This window comes from Strix aluco, chromosome 1, assembly GCF_031877795.1.
Source record: "Strix aluco isolate bStrAlu1 chromosome 1, bStrAlu1.hap1, whole genome shotgun sequence".
NCBI classification, from domain to species: domain Eukaryota; kingdom Metazoa; phylum Chordata; class Aves; order Strigiformes; family Strigidae; genus Strix; species Strix aluco.
The window spans coordinates 99,104,541-99,128,581 of NC_133931.1; the positions used below are offsets into that span (position 1 = coordinate 99,104,541).

At 35.4% G+C, this 24,041-nt stretch overlaps 1 protein-coding gene across 4 annotated transcripts in view; it reads left to right on the plus strand.

Annotated features, from left to right (window-relative positions):
* Positions 1–24,041, plus strand: part of DTNBP1 (dystrobrevin binding protein 1) — a 70,118-nt gene that overhangs the window by 29,361 nt on the left and 16,716 nt on the right. For all 4 annotated transcript variants that reach the window (XM_074828958.1, XM_074828985.1, XM_074828968.1 and 1 more), the window contains exon 7: positions 1,819–1,841. In XM_074828958.1, the coding sequence (XP_074685059.1) occupies positions 1,819–1,841 (23 nt within the window). The remainder of the gene's footprint in view (positions 1–1,818; positions 1,842–24,041) is intronic.

Here is a 24,041-nt window from a genome sequence, read left to right on the forward strand (position 1 = left end):
TCTTAATGCGTCAACCCTGAAAGTATTGATGGATTTTGAAAGGGAAAATTCCGGGGTTTTAGACAAAAGCAATGAGTATCACTGTCAGTTGCTTACTGTATTACTATCTTATTTGCTTATCTGTTTGAACACAATGACAGCAATTGTTTTGTCTTCCCTTTTGGAGACAAGTAGCATAAGACCTCCTGATTTTAGGTGCAAGTAACATAGTTTTTTTTCCTCTTTCTTTCACAAGATGTTTCCTCAGTATGGTTTTGTTTCAGTCTGTGGAAAACAAGCATTTCCTGTGATTGTTGTTTTCTCAACTAGTACACCATTATTAAAAAATAAGGAGTGCAACTCGTGAGGATGTTTAAGAACTTTGTAATTATATTTAGAGTACACAGAGTAGAAAAAATTTATGAGAGTATGAACCTTTAAATCATAGGTGTTGTGAAGTAGCTTTTTTCGCTGGTAAAAAAGGAAGAAAGTAGCTTGGGAAAGGGGTAGAGGAGAAGCAGGAAGGGAAATAGATACTCACGGGAAGTTACAACTAATAGGCTTCTCTACTGTAAATCACACTATAGCTTATTTCCTGGTAAAGCACCCATTCTTTCAAAAACCTGTATTTGACGTTTGGTGACAAAAGGGGCATGTTCACTGAAAATGTGGAGGTAAATGTATTCTCTTGCTTCTTTTAGAATACTTTGTCCTGCTTAGAAAACAAATTTTTTCAGGCTTGAAACAGTTTTGTCTGTTCTTGATGCAAGCATAAATGCTGAATTGCATCATCTGATAAGGAGAAGAAGGAGTTGTTATGATATAGCATACGTATTGTGAAACAGTGTATATGGTAGGTGACTCAGGACTGACTGAAGCATGCTTTAGTCTATGGAGAGTGAATAGCATAATTTATCTGGACCACTGTTAGTTCAGTCTTTTTTTAAATTTATTTTTCTTATAATCAATTTTGCTTTCAGAATTCAGAATCTAACTACGCAGTCTGCAAGGCACAGACTGAAAAGTTTTTTGTTATAAATGAGTGTTTTGTAAGGAAAAGGCCAGCATTCTGCCTTATCTAAGCTATTACTTTGATTCTTTTTTAGCCTCTAATTTCATGACAAATCACTACTTTGTAGTGATGGCAAATGGAGCATTTTGCAATTTCTTGAAAACAGAGAAAATATTTCTTAGTTTTATAGCCTTTGCATTCACAAATGCTTAACTACTAGAAGTCGAAGGTGGCCTGGTATGAAGGAAAAAAAGATACTATTGCTGTTGACTAATTTCTTAGCTTTCTGGTACATGGATATTGTGGGTTATCTGTCACTTTCTGTACTTTAAAATCCTCTCCTCTGAGGAATGTCACTGTATGCCTCTGTTGCCTTTAAAGTGTGTTGTAACTGAGTGATACTGGCAAATTTTTCTCCTTCACTGTTGCCAAAAGGACTTTGAATAGCATTGATGAAAATGGAACACTTAATTGTTACTCACTGTGCTATAAATTGGCAAGGCTCTGCTAAGCAATGGATGTTTTAATACCTAAAGCCTAAAGAAGTGTTGGTTATTTTTGCAATAGTGCATCTAGAAATTATGTGGCTAGATATAAATGTGCAATATTTGTACATATTATAAATAGGTGGTGGCCTAATTTCTAATCAGGTTGTGATACTGTTTGCTTTAGATAAACATAAGTAGTAATATTACCCTTCTATATGATGATAATAAAATTCTTTGGTTTTCATCTTTTAATGAGTCTTAAACCGTGTAAAATATCTCCTGTAGTTCTAGATGTAGTATTTCTAATTTTTTTTTTTTAATTCTGCTTTTCTCCAACAGGAAGGAACTTGAGACCTTCAAAGGTAAATTCTGTTTTTAATTTTCTACTTGAATGTTTGCAAGAGTTACAGTAATTCTTGTATTAAGTGTAACTAGTAAGGAACTGTTCCAGTTCTACATTTGATAATGTTAATTCTACGTCAACCCAGCAGGGTGTTTGTTTTGCAGCTTACCTGTTCTTCCTATTGGTTTCTTTGGGAGAGTCATAAGTGTAGGAAGAACACAGATGGTTCTGTTGTCTTAGCTAGGTTTCAGAGATTCTGTATCTAATTCAAGCCTTTCCCTTGGTGTTCAATTTTGGAAGTTAAGGGCTTTGTCTTCAACTAGTTGATATCTTTCCTAGCATGAATGTGTTTTTGACATGTGTCGCAGGCTGTTACTTGTTAGACTTTTGTCTAGCTATTTCTAGGAAAATTTCATGGTATTATGTTACATCAGACAAATGCAATTTTTGTAGCTCAACTTGTTAGATATACGTGATTATATATACAAGTATCTGTCCTAAATAATATGCAATGGCTAGAAACTCTGTCATGTATTATTGCCTTGTCTGTGGTGCGTAGATGGAACACATTACCATTTTCAGTAAATCTTAAATTCAGGCTTACTCTACCTACTAATGTTAATGTTTGATCAGCTTGACAATTGCTATTATCTTTTGCTTTGAATAAGGTGTGACTGTGGCTTTGTGACTAGACTTTATTTATGAGAATGAAGTCAAGTATCTTGACTTCTGTCAATTAACTGTCTCTTGAAATAGAAATTACCATCCCTTCTTTCAATCAACTGCATTCCTCTTTGCCTTTTCAGTTCGTTACTATCTCATCTTGACATAATGCTAAAAAAAGAAAATAATAAAGCTAACATTAACAGACAAGCAACACAGATTATGTAAAATGTCACTTCATCTGGAGCTTGCTATAACAACCCTTTTTTGGATTGATTTGACAACTTTCAACACAGACTAGCACAATCCAAAACCAAAGATAATGGTAAGCTCATTCTGTTCCAGAAAAGGCAGCTACTTTGTAGTACCTGAAGCTTGTGAGGGTAGTGAATTCCGGGTTTTTTGTTTGTATTGATTAGGTGTTTTAAGTGAGTTTCTGGAAGCCAGAAGTGTGATTTACAAAGTTATTTCTCTCTTGGCTGCTTCTTTTTCCAGTAGAGATTGTAACTTTGACAGTAAATATTTTACAAAGACAATTATTTTCATGGAAGAGGAAGGTGTTAGCTGTGTGTTGACCTTGAAATTTATAGCAAATTAAGTAACTTGTTCTGTAATAGATAGAGGCATACAGATTTCCAATACTAGTTGAATACTAGTTCCAATAGTAGTCTTGAGTAGACAAAGCTTGTCTTGGTAGCCAAGGGAAGGTTTTTAGTTTACTACAAAGAGGGAAAATTACAAACAGATGCCAGGAAAAAGTCCAGGCTTTGTATGTTTCTTTACTGAAGAGTTCAACTGCAGACTGTGGCTAGTGTGACTGGTGTCTGTGGGAAAGGAGTAGGATCTTGTGCTGTAACAAGGAAAGACCAGCTCTGCTGGACATTTTTTTTTTTACTCTTTTTTTATTCTACAATTCTCAAAAGAATTTGCAGAAGCTATGGAAGGCTGGAAAAGCATAGTGGCAGATCTTTAAAGATGGGCATTAGATATCAGTCAGCTTAATTTCTGTGGGTTTTTTTGTACAATGAACTGATGGGCAAGTTTGTACCTGGCAGAAGAAAGAATAATAGCTAACAAACTTTCAAGAACAGTCATATCAAGCAAGTCTAAATTCTTTCTATAAAATGACAACAGCGTGCTTTAAAATAAACAGTAGATACCCTATTTTGACTTTGGCAACAACTTTCACTGTTTTGCTTGACATTTTCCCAGGAAACTGAGATTAAACTACTAAAAAGCAGGTGCATGGCTGATTGGAAATACGTACTTGGAGGAAATGGTTTTATGGTTTCTTGCTTACTAAGTTGTTATTTCTCATGTCTGATATTTTTGTTGCTCACCTGGATTGTGAAATAGAGGTGTTCATAAGATTGGCTTCAGTCAGTCTTCTTCTGGCCTTTGGGACCTTCAGCCAATTTCTGAGTATCTAGCATATATTTAATTTGATTAGAAACAGGAAGAGTAAGAGCTTCCTGGTCATGAAGGATTTGTGATTATGTAGTGACAGATGTTTCAGTTCTACAGCAGCTTTGCCCAATCTAACTGGTGGCTCCTTCTTGCATTTTTCTGTTTTAAGCTCCTTCCAAGGCTCACCAGATTTGTGCAGAAAATGATCTGTCACTTGGTTTGGTTTAGTTTCAGTTGATGAAGCATGCTGAAATAACTCAGTAGATGGGCTGTAGAAATCCTGGCACAGAAGAAGGAAAAGACCTCAGCAAGGGCAGGCAGCCTGTCTAAGTTAACAATGTAACACAGTCATCTAAAAAACAAATACTTCTGGTGGTACATTACCTAACACATTTTAAGGTAGAGGTGAGGATGTATTAGCACCATTATGTAAAGCTTTTATGATAAGATCTTATCTTGCTTATAACTCTGGTTTGGTGTATTCAAGAAGGGTTGATTCCAACTGAAATATGTTAAGTAGTTGGGTAGATGATTCTTTACATTTTTATATTGCAGGTATAGACTACATCCTCAACTAATTCATCCTTGCATAACTGTCCAGAGTGAAATGTGTTCATAAACATTCAGTTTATAAAATACCCAATACAGGGGCTAGGAAGGAAGAACTATTTACAATACTTTTATATACACTTGCATCTTTCAGTGCATGTGCAGTTGAAACCACTGTATATTAAATTGTGTTTTAACATAAAAGAACAGAAATGTCAGTTTTCATAATAGTAACTTGTTATTTGTGAATTTATATACCATATGCCAAAAGGTATTGGCTTCCAGACTAAGGATGGTAAATGTCTTGCATAAAAATATATTTCATAAATATATAACTTCATTCTATCTGAATCTGCAGAAATTGAGTACCACAAAAACACTTCTTAAATATGCTTACTAGAGGGAGTAAAAAGAGGGTTGGCTGTATGTTTTTCAGTGTCCAGATGTAACTCATTCACCAGTGCTGAGTTCTCATGCCTTGCTTGGGATACAAAGTAAGTTTTACTGGAATTAAGAAACTGAATGGTATAGTCTGAGGGTCAAAATAGCACAGCACTGGACACTTGAATTCAGTGATGCATCCCATCGATTTCACAATGAATGCAGAAAAAATATTAATTGTATATTGGCACTGACCATGAGAATGCAGGTCTGGGTCACAGGGCAGGTGGGCAGCTTCACAGGTCTCTCAGATCTGTTTTAAAACTTCACTTCCCTTGGAGTTTTGTGTATGTATAAATATAGATATAGATACACAGGTGTAGTCTGGATGGGACCACTGTAAATTTTGAAATCCTCAAATGTATATAACCCTATAAACATTTTAAGTGTCCTTGTATACCTAATATTTACTAAAGACTTATTTTAATACTGAAACAAAATCAACAGTCACATAACGGAGAAACAGGGTTGTTTCTGGCTTCACTTAGATCTTCCTACAGTGTGCACTAAGGTACAAAGTGGTATTTCATTGACCTATTAAGTATATGCTTTGAGGACACCGGGTGTCATCAAGAAGGGGCTCAAACAAACTCAGCGTATATACCCGTTTGCAGCATTGAAATGTGTTGAGAATCCACTAACACTCTTGCTTGTTGATGTATTTAAGTAGCATGAAATAAGGACATAATACTATTTTAAGAAATAGTGAATTATTTTTGTATTTGTCAGTGGAAATACTGTTTTAGAATTTCTTCCTGCCTTTTTCACGTTTGTATTACATATTGTACACTCTTTCATCATGAAAAGTAGCTTTAATTTTTCATCCTTTTGCTTTAGGAATATTTACAGGGCCAGGCATTTTCCTTTGTTGTTTGCTGTACCTATAGCATACAGGGGCAGGACAAACCTCTCCAGTCTTTTCTTTTAAACTCAAGGGTTTTCCATTACAATGTAAGCATAACATATTATTTAATAATCTGTCATGCTGAGAAAGTGAAGGTTAGAAGCTTTCCTACTTCTTTATATTAAGCATATCTCTGAAGAAGGCAGGGAGTGAGTGTGTGGTGTCCCTGTTAATACTGCTACAGCGCTGACATTTGTGTACCCAAAATGTGAGTGTGTACTAGGACGAAGCATCTCAAAAGTTGTCCAGTTCATTTTTTTAGTAATTTATCTTTCAGAGAACTTTGCTGTATAAGATGATGGATTTATGAATGAAAACACCAGCTATACTATATGAAGTAGCCTGCAAGTTTCTTCCTAGTGTGCATCAATTTCAGTGTTCGGAGAACCACTTGCAGGAGCTGACTGATGCTCTGTACTGTCCTGTCCTGGCTGAGACTTATAAATCTGCCAAAAAACCCCCAGTGTTCTCTTACGGATCTTGGCAATTTCTTGCAATAGTAGAATTTATTTTAGTCTATATTTGTGTGTGTGTTTGGTTTTAGTATTTGATGGTTTGTCCTCTTCCATGGTTTAGAAAGGGTATGTTATCATTTTCATTTTTACATCTGAGAAACTAGAAATTAGATAGCAAATATGTGGTTGTTTTTTCCTGATACATGAAACCTAGTCCATTCATGACTGTGGTGAGATTAGAAATTGTTCCACCATCCTTCTAGGCACATGGTCCTTTTTTTTTTTTTTTTTTAAAGTTAACCTTACTTCTGTTCCAGTGCAGCCAGGACTGTGTAGTAAATATTTACAGAATGCTGTTAATCTCTTTACAAGATGGAAGAGTGAAGCAGAGCAGTGAGGTAGATAATAGAAAAAAAATTAAAGTTATGGAAGTAGTAGAATTGCACAATGGTAATAACATATGCTGTTGAGTTTACTTCAGACTTTATCCAAATGGGAGCTGTATACACGATAGATTTAAAAATTACTTCTAAAAGTCCGTTTTTATTTAAAAAAAAAAAAAGCTTAGGATTAAATGTTTTGAGGTTGTTTCTGGAAAGAAACTAAAGCAATAGAGGCCATTTAGAAATCAGCAGCACAGCGCTTTTGGACAATGAAAGGTGGCAGAAACTTTGTAAGGGCAGATACGCACATGGCTTTAGCTACTGAGTCATGCATATTTCTAAGCTTTAACAGGATTAGTTTCATTCATGCTCAGGGAAATGGGTCATATGACCATTTTCAGCACTTCTATTTACAATACAACAAAATATGTTTTCAGCCCTTTGCATCAGAGATCTCTACCAAAGAAGTCCTGATAAGTTTTAAGAGCTTTATCAAAATACTCTTCTTGAGAAGGAGGCTGCTGAAGTAAAGAGGAGTTTTTTCTTGCTTTTCTCTTCTAGGCTAAATTATTGGGTCACACTTGATATACAGATCTTTTGTCATTCCTCTTCATGCATCTAAGATGCTTCTGTTGAAATTGCAGTTTTCCAGTCCTTTTGTCAGTAGTTTAAATATGCTTGTATCTAAACTTTAATTTCCTGGCTTTCACTGTCCCCTTTTCTGAGAGCACATGATATTTGGAGCAGTCTGTTGACTCCATCCCTTTGTTCTCCTTTTTTTGAAATCTACTTGCCTCAACAAATAGTGTGTCAAACTGATTTTTTTCTTCCAGTCTAGGGATCCTCTTTATTGTGCTGTATTCTGATGGCTGTCAAAATAAACAACTTTTTCCTAATCTTCATATTGTCTTCCAGATGCATGGGTAATATGCAGTGGAGATCTTTACAGCTCATGGTTGACAAAGCTCATACATTCATATGATGTAGCTGTTCTAGAAGTTGTGCTGTAATTTTGAGCACACAATCCTGTACGTTTCTTCTGAGCAAGAGTAGATGACGTTGTGGTAGAAACTCATACCAGCCACATGGAGTTTTTAATATTTCCAAAAGTACAACCCTAGAGCCTGTAGGAACATTCATGGTGTTTCATTACTGTGAAATTGTGTCCATAACCAAGTTGGTTGATAATGAGAGTTCTAATTTAATGTTGTATTTTGTGATTTTGCATTTCAATGCAAATAGGGGAATAGGGGAGAGGAGAGGGTGTCTTTGGTTGTTTGGGTGCCTCTTCCAAAACATTTTGTGGGAGATACACTTACAACAGAAGTACTGGCTTTGATGATTGTTTTAGAATTTATTTAAGTGACCATGGTAAAAAACTTCAATATTTAAACCTTGTAGCACAGATATAAAAGACGACAACTCTTATTTTGGCATACCAGAAAACAGTTGGGGAAACAATTACTTAATTCTATTGTAGTAAAGCTAAGATGGAGTTAAAATTTCAAAGATACTAAAGTTTCAGGGTTTGTCCTCATTATTTTGCTATGAGCTGAAAATATTCTTAGAGATTTCTAGTTGATAATGTGTGTTACCAGCTTCTTTCCCATCCAGGCTATGGGAAGAGAATCTTGCAACTTTGGATGTCCTTATTGTTTGTGGCAAGAACTGACCAAGACTCCCATATATGATAACCATTCTCTTGAGAATGGAACGATTTGAAACTTGAGCACTTCTAGTCAAACCTTGAATGAAAGGCAAATAAGTTTAACTGCTGAAGTCTTCCATTATAGTGTAATAGGATGAGACAGGTGGAGAAGAAAAACAAATGATAAACGGTCCTTATAGCTACCTTGCTTTTGATTTTGCTTTTTGTGATTTCAAGTTTGCAGACTCTCACATCTGTTTAATTCTCAGGACGTGTTTTAAAAGCTTCTAGATCTGAATCTACTTGTACCTTCTGTTCTCTCTTTTGCCTTCCATGAAATAGATATGGACTTCAAGTCAAGCCTTTTGAAAAAATAAAATAATATATTTTTTTAAAATCCTTTTAAATAGAGAAATTTAAGGATGATTCACTCTTGGTCATTCACTGATTTCAATCTTCCCCAGTAAATAATTGAATCTTTCTACATTGGGGCAGATATCACCAGCACTGAGAAGTAAAAGCTTTCAAATGTATATTTCTGTAGCCCACAGGTGGTTGGTGCTGAGTTGCACACATCTGATTCTGTTTGGCTGAGTTATCAGACTTAATGACATACTGTCAGAACTTGTTCTATATATGAATACATCCCCAAAAATAGTGGAAGTTTTCAGTTTTCTGTCTTGACAGAGACTGCATGTGATAGCACAAAAAAGTGATTGCTTGCCTTTTGCTGGCCCCCTAAACACGACTTTTTTTTTTTATTGGCAACACTATTCTATTGAACATTAGGTGTAGTTGAAAATTTATTAGCTGCCTTTGACAAGACAACAAAACATTTGCTGGATTAAGTATTACGTCAGGTGAAGCAAACTGCAATGGGTAGTATCTTGTGTATGCATTTATTTTAAAGATGACTGGAAATAAATTTGTTACCTAACAGGTTAATGTCTACAAGTGTCAAGTCTGTTGGACAGTCAGTTTTTTCTAAACAAGAAATAGAATTTACATTTCAACTGAAGGGTAAAAATAAGGCGTTTTAAGTGTCTTTAAACTGTAGAAAAAAAATTCTCTATGATTTTATCTTGAATCAGTACATCAGAATGCTATTTCCCATTATGCTTTGCCAAAAGGTGCGTTGCACTGTCAACTGGATTAGTAATCTCTTATGATAGGAAATTATTTCCCCTGTGCCCATTTTTTATTGATTTTTCAACTGGTGAGAGAAAAACAGGGCTTCTTTGATAGTGTCAGTACAGGCTTGGGTGGATCTTGGTCAGTCATAAAATGGCATCCATTTCTAAGGTAGTTATAGATATTGGAAATGGGTCTGATTTTCTAAACTGTAAATTGGGAGTAGAGTTTCTAAAGGAAATCTAAATTTTATAAAGGAAGAGATACCAGATTATTTATGGGCAAAACATAATCAGATTTCCTTGGAACAAATATTGTATGTCCTTTCAACTCAGCTGATTAAAGATAGTTTTTGGTTTTGTCACTTCTTCCACCCCAAACCTCCTCCAAAACATTAAATGCTTTTTTAACTTTTTGCTTGTTGTGTGTTTTGGCTATAATGTAACTTTTTATGTTACAAATTTAGTAGTGCTGTTTGTTTGCTTGTAATCTCTTTGCTCAACTAGATTTCAGGATTTTATATGATGGCTGTCACCTGAAAGTAGTATTCATACAATGAGTTAATATAACCCACAGAATACTAATGTTACAGATATTTCTGAAACCTTGTGTTTATCAGGTTTTTTTAATGTAAGTTCTGACTGGGGGAGAGTGGAAGTTAGAACACTTAAAAATTCTGCTTCATCTGCATGTATTTTTAGAGAATCTTGTGCGTTTTTTAATGTTGCTACCCTTATACTCTTTCATCCTGTCTTATGTTGCTTTGTATTTTGAGGGACCTAGTTTATTCTCCCAACAAATTTTAATACTGATGCATTTATGTGGCTTTCTCTTTTTCCTGGAGTCCTACTCTTTCTACGATCTAGTGTTGCACTAAGTCAAAAGCCCTTTCCGAGGTCAGATGTATCAGAACAATTTTGGCATCACTGCAGCTAAAAATAAGATGGCTCTTGGGTGTGCAGGTACAGCTCCTGTTGGCTGCAATAGAAGTTGGCCCTGTGCTGGAGTCAGCCTTGCAAAGTCCTGGTTTTGTAAGGAGTGGAGGAGGCCAGTGTAACAATAGAGATTTTCTGTGGCTATTGCCAGGGTGAATAGCTAACGGTGTAGATAATAGGAGAAAATTTCATGGGAACATAAGTCCTGTCATACTCAGTTTATGTAGAAAAGACAATTAAAATATTATACCTTAAAATGTTTTCTATAATGCTTAAATGACTGATGTAAAAAAAATAGAAGCCTATTTTGTCTGCAGCTCTAAGTTGAATTCATCCTTTAAGTACTGAAGTCCAGACTGAGGGCGGGATTATCTCGCGATTATTATTATTCTTTTAATCTTTCCCGTAGATATTTTTGGTGTTATTTTCACCAGTGAAATAAAACTGAGTTTTGTAGGCCCATACATTCTCGGTAATTTTTCCTCTAATGATGATGATTGGAGAAATATTTGTTATATAATTCCCTTTTGTCTGTACAATTGTCATCAAGAAGCTTTTCAAAATGTGATCTTTTTAAGTAAAGGAAAGGAATTGTCATGGCTATCGTGGTTTCCAGCAGCACTGCACCCCACCTAAACTGAAGAGGCAATGTGTGCCAGCATTCCCAATTCTGAGCAATGCCTTACAGTTTTTGAAACATAAATGCACTGTTGTGTAACTGCAGCATCACCATAACCAAAGGTTCTCGGTCATATACTGTTTCTGTAATTTTTTTTAACTGCATAACCATTTTTGAATTTTTGATGTAGTCTGGATATGCAATATAAAAATTCAGTTTTCGGTAGAGAAGAGTGCTCCTAATTTATTTAAAAATCACATCCAAGATTTTTAATATTTTATGTGTGAAGTAAGAATAATATGTAATCTGGTTTGTGGGGTATGTGAGCTAAGCCATGTTAAGGAGAAGTACTTTGAGGGGAGAGCCTTATGAACATTGCCTAATAAAAAGAGGATTCAGAACCCTTCTGCACCTTTTTCCTTGATTCTAAATCATTCTTAAACGCTTCCAGCTCTCTGCCAAATAAACACATGCTGTAACTGCATGTCATCAGATTATAACCTGCCAGGAAGATTTCTCTCTTTGTAGCACCCCTTTATTTCGCAGCATGTGGTACCTTCCCAAATACATGCGTGCGTTTCTGGTACAGCCCAGCTGCTGGGAGCTTGTGCTCAGGTTCTGGAGAGTCGCTGAGTTGAAGTATCCATGTGTATTCATCTGTGTGTGAGTGACCCACTGAAAACTGGCAGTCGCGGTATTACTGCTTTGAAAAAGCAGCCTTCTAGCATCAGCCTTTGTTCTACATCAGTGAAGATGCACATCAGTGGAGCTGCTTGGTAACTGGAGCTTTCACTTGACCAGTACTGTATTTCTTTTTACTTGCTTATTTCTTACTGCCATGTCATCTCCCGGAGCCACTGAGGACACTCAGAAGAATTCATGTAGGTGGAACTTTATTATCATCTTTATTATTTGTCAGCTTCATTTGCCAAGCTAATGCAAAATGAAATTAAATTTAGCTGAATTAATTTCCTCGGTTACCACCATTGCCTGATTTGTAAAGGGTGTGCTATAAATGGGAGGTTAATTATCAACTTGATTTAGCAAATTTGAAAGAAATAGTGAGTTAATGTCTATTTTGTCAGGGCTTTTGTTTATTGCTTTGCTTTTGTCTGTCGTTTTGCATTATTGTCAAGGTAATATTAATTGGAATTAGTGAAAGAATACAAATACACAGATACCTTGTTAGCTAAAATTCGAGCAGACTTGTTTAAGGGTGGGGTGATACTACAGGATGAGGAGAGACAGAATTATTATCTGAAGATAAAAAATTAAAGCAGTGAATTCATTAGTATAGATGCAGTCATGCTAATTCTTAGTTTCCTTTAGATAAAATAATAAATAAATGATAAAAATGTATATTTTAAATGAAGCAATGTTATTTACATCAATATGAGCACCATATATCATATGAAACAGTGTTCTTCGTAATGCAATTAATAACATTTTCATGTTAATTTGTAACTAATGATGTTTAGAACTGTGCATTAATTGAAATAGAAATAAGAAGTGGATTTCTACTCTGATTCTTTTTATGCTCTTTTATATAACCACTGGAAGAGTTTTTTTTCTGTTACCATTCACATGGATTTTTTTTTTTTCTTCACTTGATGTCCAGGACCAAAAAATAAGAGTAAATTGAACTGTTATATTATTTTAATAACCTGTTGGAGCATGCCTTTATCAAGGCTCTACCCATGAGTTGTAATTCTGACCACTAAATTTGATATTTATGTTAAATAACAATGTAAAGTTGAATATTTTGTTTTAAACAATTCATCTGATATGGGAGAACTCTTTACATTTGTACGGATTAGAAATACTTCATTTATCAAAATAGTTGTTTTCCGTAAATCTAGACAGAACGGTTGACTGTTTACTTAAAGATGGCAAAATTTACCCTCGGTTCTGCTAAATGTGGTGTGACCACTTTGCACTGAAAATTGTCAGTTTTGCAAGCAATGCTACTGGTATAATCCATTTTGTATCCTTAACTACTTTGTACATATTGACAGAAGTTGTCTTTTTTCTTCTTATTGTTTCCTGAAACTGAAATGGAAGTATGGTGAATTGGGGGCGCAGCTGTGAACCTTTCTTTTTTTCCTCATTTGCAATTGTATTCTGGGCAGTAGAATAGCTATTTTGGGGAGGGGGGTGCAGGGGCCAACCTTGAAATTATACTTCTCTAGGGATTAGAATATGGAATTGGAGAATATTTCTGAAATGTGAGCTTTAGCAATATCAGTCCTCCAACTACCACTGGGAAGAGGTAGCAGTAAGTAGAAGCTTCAGTATCAACATTAATATTGGAAAAGTTAGCACCTCTATGGTAACCAGGATTATTCTAATGTTTTTTTTTTAATCACATTTTCTTCTATAACTTGGTGACAGAAAAAAGTAATGCAAAACTAAAGGTGGCTTATTATTATATTTTTTTATTATAATCTCTTTGCTCAGCATCTCTGTAGGCTGAGGTTAATGAGAAATTAAGAAATACTCATCTACCTGCTTTAAAAAAGATTACTTCTCTCCAGCAAGATCAGATATAATACTTTTTGGGGTGCTGAAAGACCAAATGCTGTAGGCTCTTGTGGTCTGTGGCTGCATCTTGGTGCAAATTAATTTTTAAACAGTTTTATAATGATAGTATTCTTTCTTTTGGCATGCTTCTATGTTGTTATGTGTTAGAAATGCAAATGTAAGTACAGACATTTCATTGGTTTGAGTTGTAGCTAAATAAATGTACAATAATAGATTATATGGCTTTTATATTTCTCCACATGGCACTTTCCTTCTATAGTGGTACTGTAAATATACTACTCTGGTCCTTACAGTGTTCAGAAATAGTAGAATTGTTTTAAAAGCTGCGGTAGAAATAATGTATTCCTTTTTTATAGCATGTCCTTACATAAATCTCAGTTCTGTCTTTCACAGTGTTTTATTAAACTACTTGTTCTGCTCAGGTTTTAATGATGCAGATGGAAAGGGTGGCGGATGGCTGAGATGTGCATGTGGGCATGTAAGAATTCTGAATGTTTCTCAGCTCTTGGTCAGTAGATGGAACAAAAATGTGAATATTCTGGAAAACAATTCTGCCCATTTTATTTACGAGTGTTGTGTATGCTGTGTTAAATTGTATTAAGGCATTAGAGCTGAAACTGGACAAACATAATTCTTCAGTATTGTGGCTAGTGTGGCATCCTTTTTGTGATTTGTTTTTACTGAATGGGTGAAATAATATTCTTTTGGAAAATGGCATTGAATAATAAAAATAATGAAATACTTAAAAAGTGAGCTATTTAAAAAAATCAGTAAAATACATTTGTATGCATGTAATATTTCCAAATGACATATTTCTGATAGAGTTAAGGCCAGAAGAGGCGAAGAAGCAGTTTTGACTAACTGGACACATTGTTTCATTTTTAATCACTTGGGTTACTCTGTGGATTAAGGCGAAATGAAAATCTTCTGGAGGTGTTGCTCAGCCCTTTTTTCCTTTTATGTAGAAGCCAGCTAATGCTATTTTGACATTGCATAAATGAGACTTGATCAAAATGTAGTTGGCTGTGTCTCATTCTAAATCAAACAGAAATGGTGCCATTTATAGAAATAAGTTTCTGGCTTAATTAGATGATTATGTAATCACTCCAGACGTGGTTGGTGCACTAACATTTCCATTGGCTCAGGAGGGTTTTAATTTAGATCATAATCTTGAATCCTTATAGATGTATTATGTGTTCTCTGGTTATCGAACATTAAAGTGAAAAACCCACACTTCACAGAGAAGACAACTGAAAATACATCGGGTGGTTTTCAGTGTATCTGGTGCGTTCACATCGGTAGGAAATGGAACTGGTAGTACTCAATAAGCTCAGGTTTTGTGGCTCACCAGTGATGTGGGAATTGCAGTTTTGCAGACCCAACTGTCCTGAGCCTTAGTCATAAGTGTAATGTAATTGTTTTTGAAGACTGTTTAACCATACAATGGAATTAGAAGGGTGGGCTTTTTACCTTTGTTTTACAGAGTGCTTGTTAGTTGTCCGTGCAATTAGTCTCGTGTGCAGGGTAGCTTCTGGCGCTTGCTGGAGAGCACGGGCCTCGGGAAGGGCCTGCAGCTTCAGCTTCTGTCAACACAAACCGATGTGAATGGAGGAAGCCTATTCCCATTAGAGGTTGGGTGACACATGTATTTTCCCTTTTTGCTTGTTGGTACATATTTAGAGGGCTGTGCTGCTAGTCACTTAGTCTCTGCTTCTCATTGCACCCAAACATGTTTTGGATGCAAAGCTGTAGGAAGGCTGGCAGAATAGAAAGCTGAGTCCTTGATTTTCGCACATTTGGGGAACCATAACTGGTATGAAAACTTCTGCCAGTTACAGGATGGGAAGAAGTCTGGCAGAGGTACTTCTCTCTCCCTCTCTTGCTCTGTCCCTATATAGAGTTCAGGGTGCTTTTGTACCACTGAAGATTTCTCCTGCATATTAGTGATTATTCAGTCTAATTGTCTTAAAATTCGTTAAATGAAAATGAGTTTGGTGTTTGAAAGAATTGTAGACTAACTACAACAAAAGAGATAACAGAAAAGGTTTTATCTAACACAGGCCAAAGAAATAATATATTTTAAGTCATATCTCAAAAATTTGGAAACTTTGAGGGTTTCTGAGACAAAAGAAATCAAATTATTTTGGAAGGAAAGTTGTAAAATGCAAGACAATGTCTAAAGGTATTTTTAATGCGTTATTAAAACGTCATGAATGAATTTCAGAAAAAACAGTATTCTTCCTGTATAGTCCTCTTTGCAGTCCTTGAAAGTTCAAGATTTCAACTGAGAAGATAATCATAATTAGACATTTTCATTTTAAGATACTTCAAAAATAGTTGCTTTTTGAATTAATGTTGTGAGTACTATGGCAGTTTTAACATGTAGACTGCTGCTTTTTGAATTAAAGAAATAGTCCAGTATGCTTCTGTAAGCAAGCATTCTTTAAGTATGATTCTTATGCTTAAGGTACACATTATATATATGACTCTGATATAACCTTTGAGAAATACTTACTAGATCTAATTCAGTTTTAATTTGGACATTCTGTATTTTGTTCAAGCAGCAGCACAAGTATGAAGGTTAAGTGTTAAGAACAGGTGACTCTTAACAGCAGTAAAACATGCAGAAAATAATAATTTTATAGATTTTGTCCTCTGGTAGTTAACAACAAGCTAAAAAGTTCTGTGAGTGACAGGTTATTGAGTGAAAATGATTTAAGATGAAAACAGTCCCTGTTATGAAGTTGCACTTGAGAAATGTAATTTTGAGATTAATTCAACTGTGAGCAGGGTAAATAACATCCCCGGGATGGATCAATCATGTCCAGTGGACAGCTGCAAATGAGAAGTTGTGTTAGAGAAACAATTGAGTTTTATGAGACAAGAGTTTATTTCACAAGGCGCTAGGAGAGCTTGGCTTGCTTGATGGAGGTGGTGCAGGGAGACTTCTACATGTAAACATGTCGAAGGAATTAGCATCAAGAAAAAGAGAATAATTCCTGAAAGGCCAATGTGTGTTGGGGTGGGGTGGTTTGGGGGTTTGTTTTGTAGTAATTAGTATGCCTCCAGCTAATTGTTAATTGTGTTAAACTGTTCTAGTATTAATTCAGCAAAGAGGCTTTCTTAAATCCTGTAAGCGCTGAAAATATTGTCTGCCCATGTTGTGATACTTCAATTTTTTATTTTGTCTAGCATCAGTTGTTTTCTGACTTACTGAGTCATTAAATTACTGGGGATGAGGAACATATGAGTATTTGAACAACTTCTACTGAAATCTGTCGGGCAGAAAAGTTTTTTTCGTAAGCTGTTGGTTTTGGAGTTTCTAGGAAACCGCTGCTCTTATATCTACAGAGGGTGAGAATAGCTCTGTGGTATAAATTTAGTCATTGATGACTAACCTGGAAGTTTGTTATATAAATGTCAATTTTGCAATATTCTGTTAATTGGATCCATGTTCCAGTGATGTCCTTACCCATCATTCTTAGTTGCTATTTTGATATAGAAGGCAATATGGCATCTGGCTGCTGGCAAAGGCTACTGTAAAGAGTTCCATATAAAGCCACAAGATTGTATATAACCATTAACTTTGTTCAGAAGGACAAGTCTGATAAAAGGGTGGGTAAGCTTTTTGGGTTTTTTATCATTGCCAGAAAACTAAACCACATCTCAAGTCCCAAACCCAATTTGTATTCCTTCAGACATGACAAAAGCTCCAAATATCACTTACGAACTTTTAAATGCAACCTCCAACTTAGTCTGGTCATTTCTGTGATGATGATGATGCCCTTTCATATTCTAAGCATAGGGGACAGGATAAAATTGTGTTTGATATCTCATTTCCCTTAAAACTTCCATTTAAAAACATCTCTGTTTGCTAGGAATGCCTATTTGCCATGGACAAAAATATGCTGTTTTAACCTTGGTTTTCAATTCCATGTAGTACATGATATTTTCTCAGTTTCATGTTTTACTAAGCTCTGTGGAAAGTGTTAGGTAACTTGTGTAAACGTGAAGTTTCTGTGCAATGTAGCATTGTTTTTAGAAGTGCCTTCATTTTGTCTTTAAGTAAAGTACAAGTTGCTGACTTCCTTCTGCTTTTGTAAATGGAGCATTAGTGGACATCAGTGTGATCTCTTATGTCATGACCTAAAAAGAAAATTTAAAAAGCTGGGTGCTCTCCCTTCCAAAGTCTTGGACAATTGCCAGAACTTTGCATTAAAGCCTACAAGCAGTGGTACTAGGACAGTTTTTGCCTTAAAAGATAGGTGGAGTTACATGCGGATCACCGAGCTAGCATCTCTAGTGAGATGGAGACAGATTTGCTCTGACAATATAATGCGCTTTGCAAGCTTCTATTTTAAGAATTCTTTGTGCTGTGACTTTTTTAAGACTATATTAGTCAAGTATTTTGTTTCTCTTAGGAGCCTTCCACTTCAGGAGGCTCCAAGTTCACATACTGACAGTGTTAAATACTGCAAGTCAAAAAGTGCATATACCTAGAGAAGTATTTTTCATGACTACTTCTAAACATAGCTCTTTTATATTTTATAGTTCAGCTACTTCATATTGTTCTTTTGTACTGTTACCTCTTGGCTAGGTGCAATCCAGTCTGCCTAACACCTGAGAAGTGATTTACTGTAGGACTTTCTATTTCATCTCTTTACAAAAATCTTGGAGTGATCTGAAAAAATCTGAGTTTTGTGTTCATCTTTGCACAATGAGCAGGGGCAGTGAAAGTGCAAATAGCCCATCTTCGTGCTGCCTTACTTGATAAGCCTGAGCTCTGGCCTCCAGATCTCGTCTTGATTGATAAGGTAGCTCGGTTTCTGGGCTCCAACAGTTATTCTCCTAGCATTGAAACAAAGGTATCATTTGTAATGACTGAGTAGTTGAGTAGCTTGTATTTTGGGAGGCAGGGAAGGAGTGGTATCAATTTGCTGTATCAGTTTATATAACCTTGGTGACTCAGTGGATGTACATTATACTTCCAGTACTGGTGATTTGACTAGTTGACTGCTGCCTTTCTCTCAAATCTGTTCCTATAGGTGAATAAAGGTGAAGGGTGAAATCTGTTCAACTACCAAGGACTTCTGAAGAATAGTTAAAACAAAATTAAATGTGAAATGCCCTACGTTGAAGTCTCACTTTAAATATGAGCAGAACTCGCTATCTCCTGATCTGATCACGAGGGGTATTTCCAAATAGAGAATCATCTGATGTGACCTATATTATTATAGGCTGGTTTGCTGTAAATATATGTTCTTCATTTTACTGGGGGGTTTAAGAATAACATTTCTTGTTTTAATCTCTCAATACATTACTATACATGCATGCTTATGAAATGCAATCTCTCTCAGGATTTTTCCTGATTCTTTTTTCCCTCTAGGCTTAGTATCATCGTTCAATTTACCACTTAGAAAGCATTAGGCTAGTGTTAGAAAAAACATGCCATCAGTCTTTAATAGCTGCTGATATTATTACAGTTTTCACTTTAAAAAGTGGATTATAATAGCAGTATGCAAGTATATAATTTCTGACCTATTTTTGAATGGTAAGCAGAAACTGCTACCTTGCAAACTTCTTCAGCAAAATGCAATTCATTCTAGCCCTGTAATGTGTTCATATGTGAAATGATTTGCAATACATTGAATACAATGCATTTGTACTTAAGTATGCATTTATACATCTACCTTTATTAAAATTGACTTAAGGGATTTGCATCTGTATAGAGATTTTAATATATAAAATTAATTCATAAAAATAAACTAATGAAATATATATACACATATATTTTATTTAAACCAGATTAATGTTATAAAAAATCCCGTGTTCTGAATATATAGAGACAAACCAGCATTTTACAGGGAACCTGGTAGTTTGGATTTTTGAGTGAAAGAAAGGAACTAATTAATGCTTCATGAAACTCTATAATCTTGTATATATTTTATGGCTGGTTGTGAAGAACTTATTGCTTTCTTGAATAATGCACCAAATTTACCAATTTTATTTTTAAAATACAGTTTTGATGTATTATCAAGTCTTAGTGCTTTTTTTTATTCCTTCTGGACCAAAATTTCAGGACTTTATGGTTAGATTCATCTGTGTGTGATGCAGCCACTGTTTGATGTTGATACTGTATTTACTGCATATATAAACACATGTATTGTCAAGGGAACTTGTCTAGTAAATTTAGCACACATGAAAAATAGTTTAAAAGGAATAATATCAGCAAGTGTATTTACCAAGCTTCTACAGTTTTATAGAGCATGAAATGGTAATAATGATGTTAGTTTGATTCCTTACGAATGCTTCAGTTCTCATTAGCCGTGGATTGTCACTATTATAAACAGATTTGATAGTTTGTAAAAGAATCACAATAGGCTGAAGTTCAACACTTGCTGAACACCTTCTTGGTCTATCATTCATTCGATCCTCGAGAGAAAATACGTGTACCAACAGAACAAGAATGCCCCCACAGTATTTCTTGGTTGATTCCCACCCCCACCTCAAGCCTCATTCATAATTTCTAGTATATTCAGAAACTGATACTGAGGGCGATGCATGTACCTGATGCTGTCCCTGGTTGTTTGTCTTGGAAGACCTCATAGTTGTGGTGTTCTTCATGTTCCAAAGGTCTGTTGTTAGCCAAGCCCCGGGACAGATCGGATCATTTCAGTGTTATGTCTTGCGAGGAGTTTGTTCTATAGCTGCTATATAGGTTCTATAACCTATAACTGCTCTTCACTATCCCATGTTGCCTACCTATCTCATTTGTCTTTTAAAAGGCATCGCAAAGTCTGAGCATCAAATGTTTAGATCCCATAATGTTGTTTGTAACCCACCTCCATAAAATTTAATCTTTTATTTAAAAAATCAATCTTGATCTTCCTGACTACGGAAGAAATTTTCCCTGTATGAAGCCAGTGAAATCAAACACGGTGTCATCTGTTGGAGTCTACAGTAACAGCTAAGAGGTAAGAATTATTCTGCCTCAATCTCTGTTGAAAGCTTAAATCTTAAACTTCATAATTTTTATTTCTGTGTTAGTATCAAATAAAAATACTGTTGGTTGCTCTAAAAAGGAGGCAACAAATCTCTTTGCCCATGGAAATTGGATGCTGTTGGGGCTGACAAAGCAGATGTATGATGACGGGAAGAAAGAGAAGGAAACAGGGCAGATATAATGGTTGCCTGAAGGCAGTGTTTTCCCGCTGTCATGCTGAATGTGTTGTGAACAAACAATTCATATTTAATAAAGGCCATATTGTGTTCTAATGATATCGTCCTCTAAAATTAGTGGATATTCAGCTTTTGAGAGGCACATTACACAAGCTTAGATATGAAAGTGAGGAAGATTTGGCCACTTGAGTAGGATCAGTAAACCTCTGTTTACAGTTTATCTTAATGCTTTAAAAATCAGCAGTTCTACTTTTTCAGAATCACTGCAGTTCTGTAGGGGCTCTTTGAATTGTTACTAGTATGGGTGGCTATACCTGTTGTAAAGGTATAGCATGTGATTTTCATTGCTATAGAAAATGACACCTAGTGCAGAGAGGTGCTGTTTAGAGAAATAGTTAAGAAATGTAACTTTCTGAGAAATCAACTGCGTGTTTACATTATGCAGGAAATGTGCATGCATTTTGTGAGGCTTAAAGTACTCACGACTAATTACTGCTAAAATATTCTAAAGAATAAAATTAAAAATTAAATTAGTAGAGCCTTATACATATTCAGGAGTTAAGGAAAAGATTATAAATCAAGTATTCTGTATTTTTAGTTGGCCTGAAGATGAATGTTTTTAAACTGCATACAAATGGCAGAAGTTGATTGATAAAAATGTCAGAGGAGTTAATTCCTCATTTTATACTGTATTGCAGCACAGGCACAAGTAAGTGCTTGCTGTCCCAAGATGTTGAAGACTTGTGTGGCATCCATGCACTGGAATAAAAGAAGGTGGGGGGAGGGAGCGAGAGAGATTTTCGTATCGCTGTGTATGTTGAAAGGAATGATCTCGTAGGAAGCGTATTTTACAGGTGTCACAGTCCTAATTACATTGACTTCCTTCTTCAGTCAACCTGCTTCTTTTTTCCCTTCCCCTTTGTAAGTGCTTTTATCAGCTTCTTGAATTTCTGCTTTTTATTCAGTCTTCGCTGTCACTTTGATGTCTATGCATCCTTTAGGTGGGTTTTCTTTGTTTGCTTGAATAAGATACTGTATCCTAGGTGTCATCTGTCAGTTCGTTTTTACTGTAGGCATAGGCTTTAGTCATTGATGGTCACGCAGTATGTGCTTTCTCATTCACTTGTAATTGTTCCTACAGCCTCTTCGCTTTTTGTCTGGCAGAGTAGCTTCAGTAGTGCTTATTTCTTTGGTAACAGCCAATTTTATTGCAGTGGCTTTTTGTTCTTGGTGTTTAGTTTCAATATGGCAAAGCCTTTTGTGACTCTGTTTTAAATTTCTTTCTCCTGGTTAGTATTGCTTTTCTTCTCACAACTTGTTTAATCTCTGCCAGACTGGAAAAATCCAAAATAAAGGGTCTTGTCTTATTTATTAGCTCTGTTGAGCAATCTGAGTTGTCAGTTGCCCTTCCCCTCTGCCCCTGCCCCATCTTCATTTCTCTTACTTTGTATCTCCTTTCCTTTCATATTTTTCTCTTGTTCAGTGCTCCACTGATGTGTTAGTAACATCACACATCTGCTCCATCCTCTCCCTAGTTTGCTCTGCGTCGGTGTCTCTCTTTTTGTTATATATATGTTGAGGTGTTGGGCTAAGCAGCTGATAGACCTAGTTAGTTTTATACTGCTTTAGTGATAATGATTCTCCTAATAAGAAGCAGGTGTAAAACTGTGCACATCAAATAAGGAAAAAGTCTTACCTGTAAATTATGCTCTTTTTATGAGGATACAGATGACCTGATTAGGTATACTAACCACTGAAACTTGTCTAGCAGTATTTTATCCCAATAAGTCAATATATTAATCTCAATTAATTAAATCTATTAATGTAAAGGTATTAAGATCTTAGATCTTGCACAGGAGAAAAAACCTGCTAGTTTTTGCACAATATCTTTAAACCAGCCTAATACAGTACTTGAAAAATTAACGTTGCAGTTATTTAAATCAGTTTGATTTGAATAGCAAACTGTAGAAATCAATCTACCTGTTCCTGTAAGCTAAACCAATATGAGCACAGGTTAAAATTGCACTGTTACTTCATGCCTGATGAATTCATTGATGAATTAATGGCTAAACTGCAAAAATGGTTTTGAGTGAACACAGTTGCCATTACGGCTTTAGCTGGAGCTGACAATATGGTGGCTGTTGGTTTTACAACTGATGTCAATTCTATGCCAGCTGCAGGTGGACAGATGATGGCTGATCCTCTTTAAAAAAACAAACAAGCAAAAGCCACCAGAAGGGTTTCTTCTTCAGAATTGGTCGGTCTAGAAGAGTTATTTTTGTACCCAGCCACCAGAGCTTCCTTGGTGTGATGATCTACTTTGACTTTTCCAGCATTGATACTCTAGTTTAGTCTGGTTGTCTTGAAAGAATAAGCATCATAAAAACTTCAATGTCAGAGTAAAAATTTGAAAACTACTGATATGTTGTGACCTGGTAGCTTCCCTTCATATTAGCAGTAAATATTGGCTTCCATATGGAATACTGAAATCCTGGAAAATTTAAAGCATGAGACATTCCTCAGGGTTGAACAAAATGAAGAAGTAAACCCAGCCACACTCTTCTGTCATAGTTTACAGACTGTAAGGAAGGTAGGGTTTTGCTTTTCTTCTCATCTGCCTGTGTTGTATGGTTGTTCTTCAAGGTTTGTCCTTAAATGCTTTTAAAAAAAATAGACATGTCAAAGTTGCAGAAACTGTTTGGAATTAACAGTAAAATTATGGAAGTGCTTTGACACTATATATAAAGGCAACCTTTATTCCACCTTCAATATTTAAAGTTGCACATTTGAACAATTTAGAACAATTCTGCTAGAAGATGGCACACAAATAAGTCAGCAAGGCAGTGGGAGCGATCATCTTTCAAGACTCTTTCTTTTCTCCAAAAAGATTTATCTTAAACATTTTTCAAGATCATCAAAAGAATTTTATTCTTACAGTTGAGCTGTTTAAAGACAGTTACAATTTGGAAGTTTTGTCTGGGCTGCCTTTTTTGTTAAGATCTGTTATTTCTGAGCTATAGACCATTTATTAAGCTGTAAAAAATAAAATGAAGAAACAAGTGGAATGGAGTGAGCATATGAAAATTAGATGCATGTAAGAAAACTTAAAATGTTTAATTAAAAATTTAAAACTCAATATCCTTTCTTTACAATTGACATACTGAAAATTGCCTTACATCTGAATCACAGTCCATGTCCGAACTAAACTGTTTTTCACATAAGCCATTTTGTTTTTAAAAATGTTCATTGGAAGAATTACACTGATGTATATTTCTGCACTTATAAGATGCCATGTTTCTTGTTATATAATGCCTCTCCATAGCAGAAAATGAGGAATTTTAGCTGTGAAAATATAGTCATATAT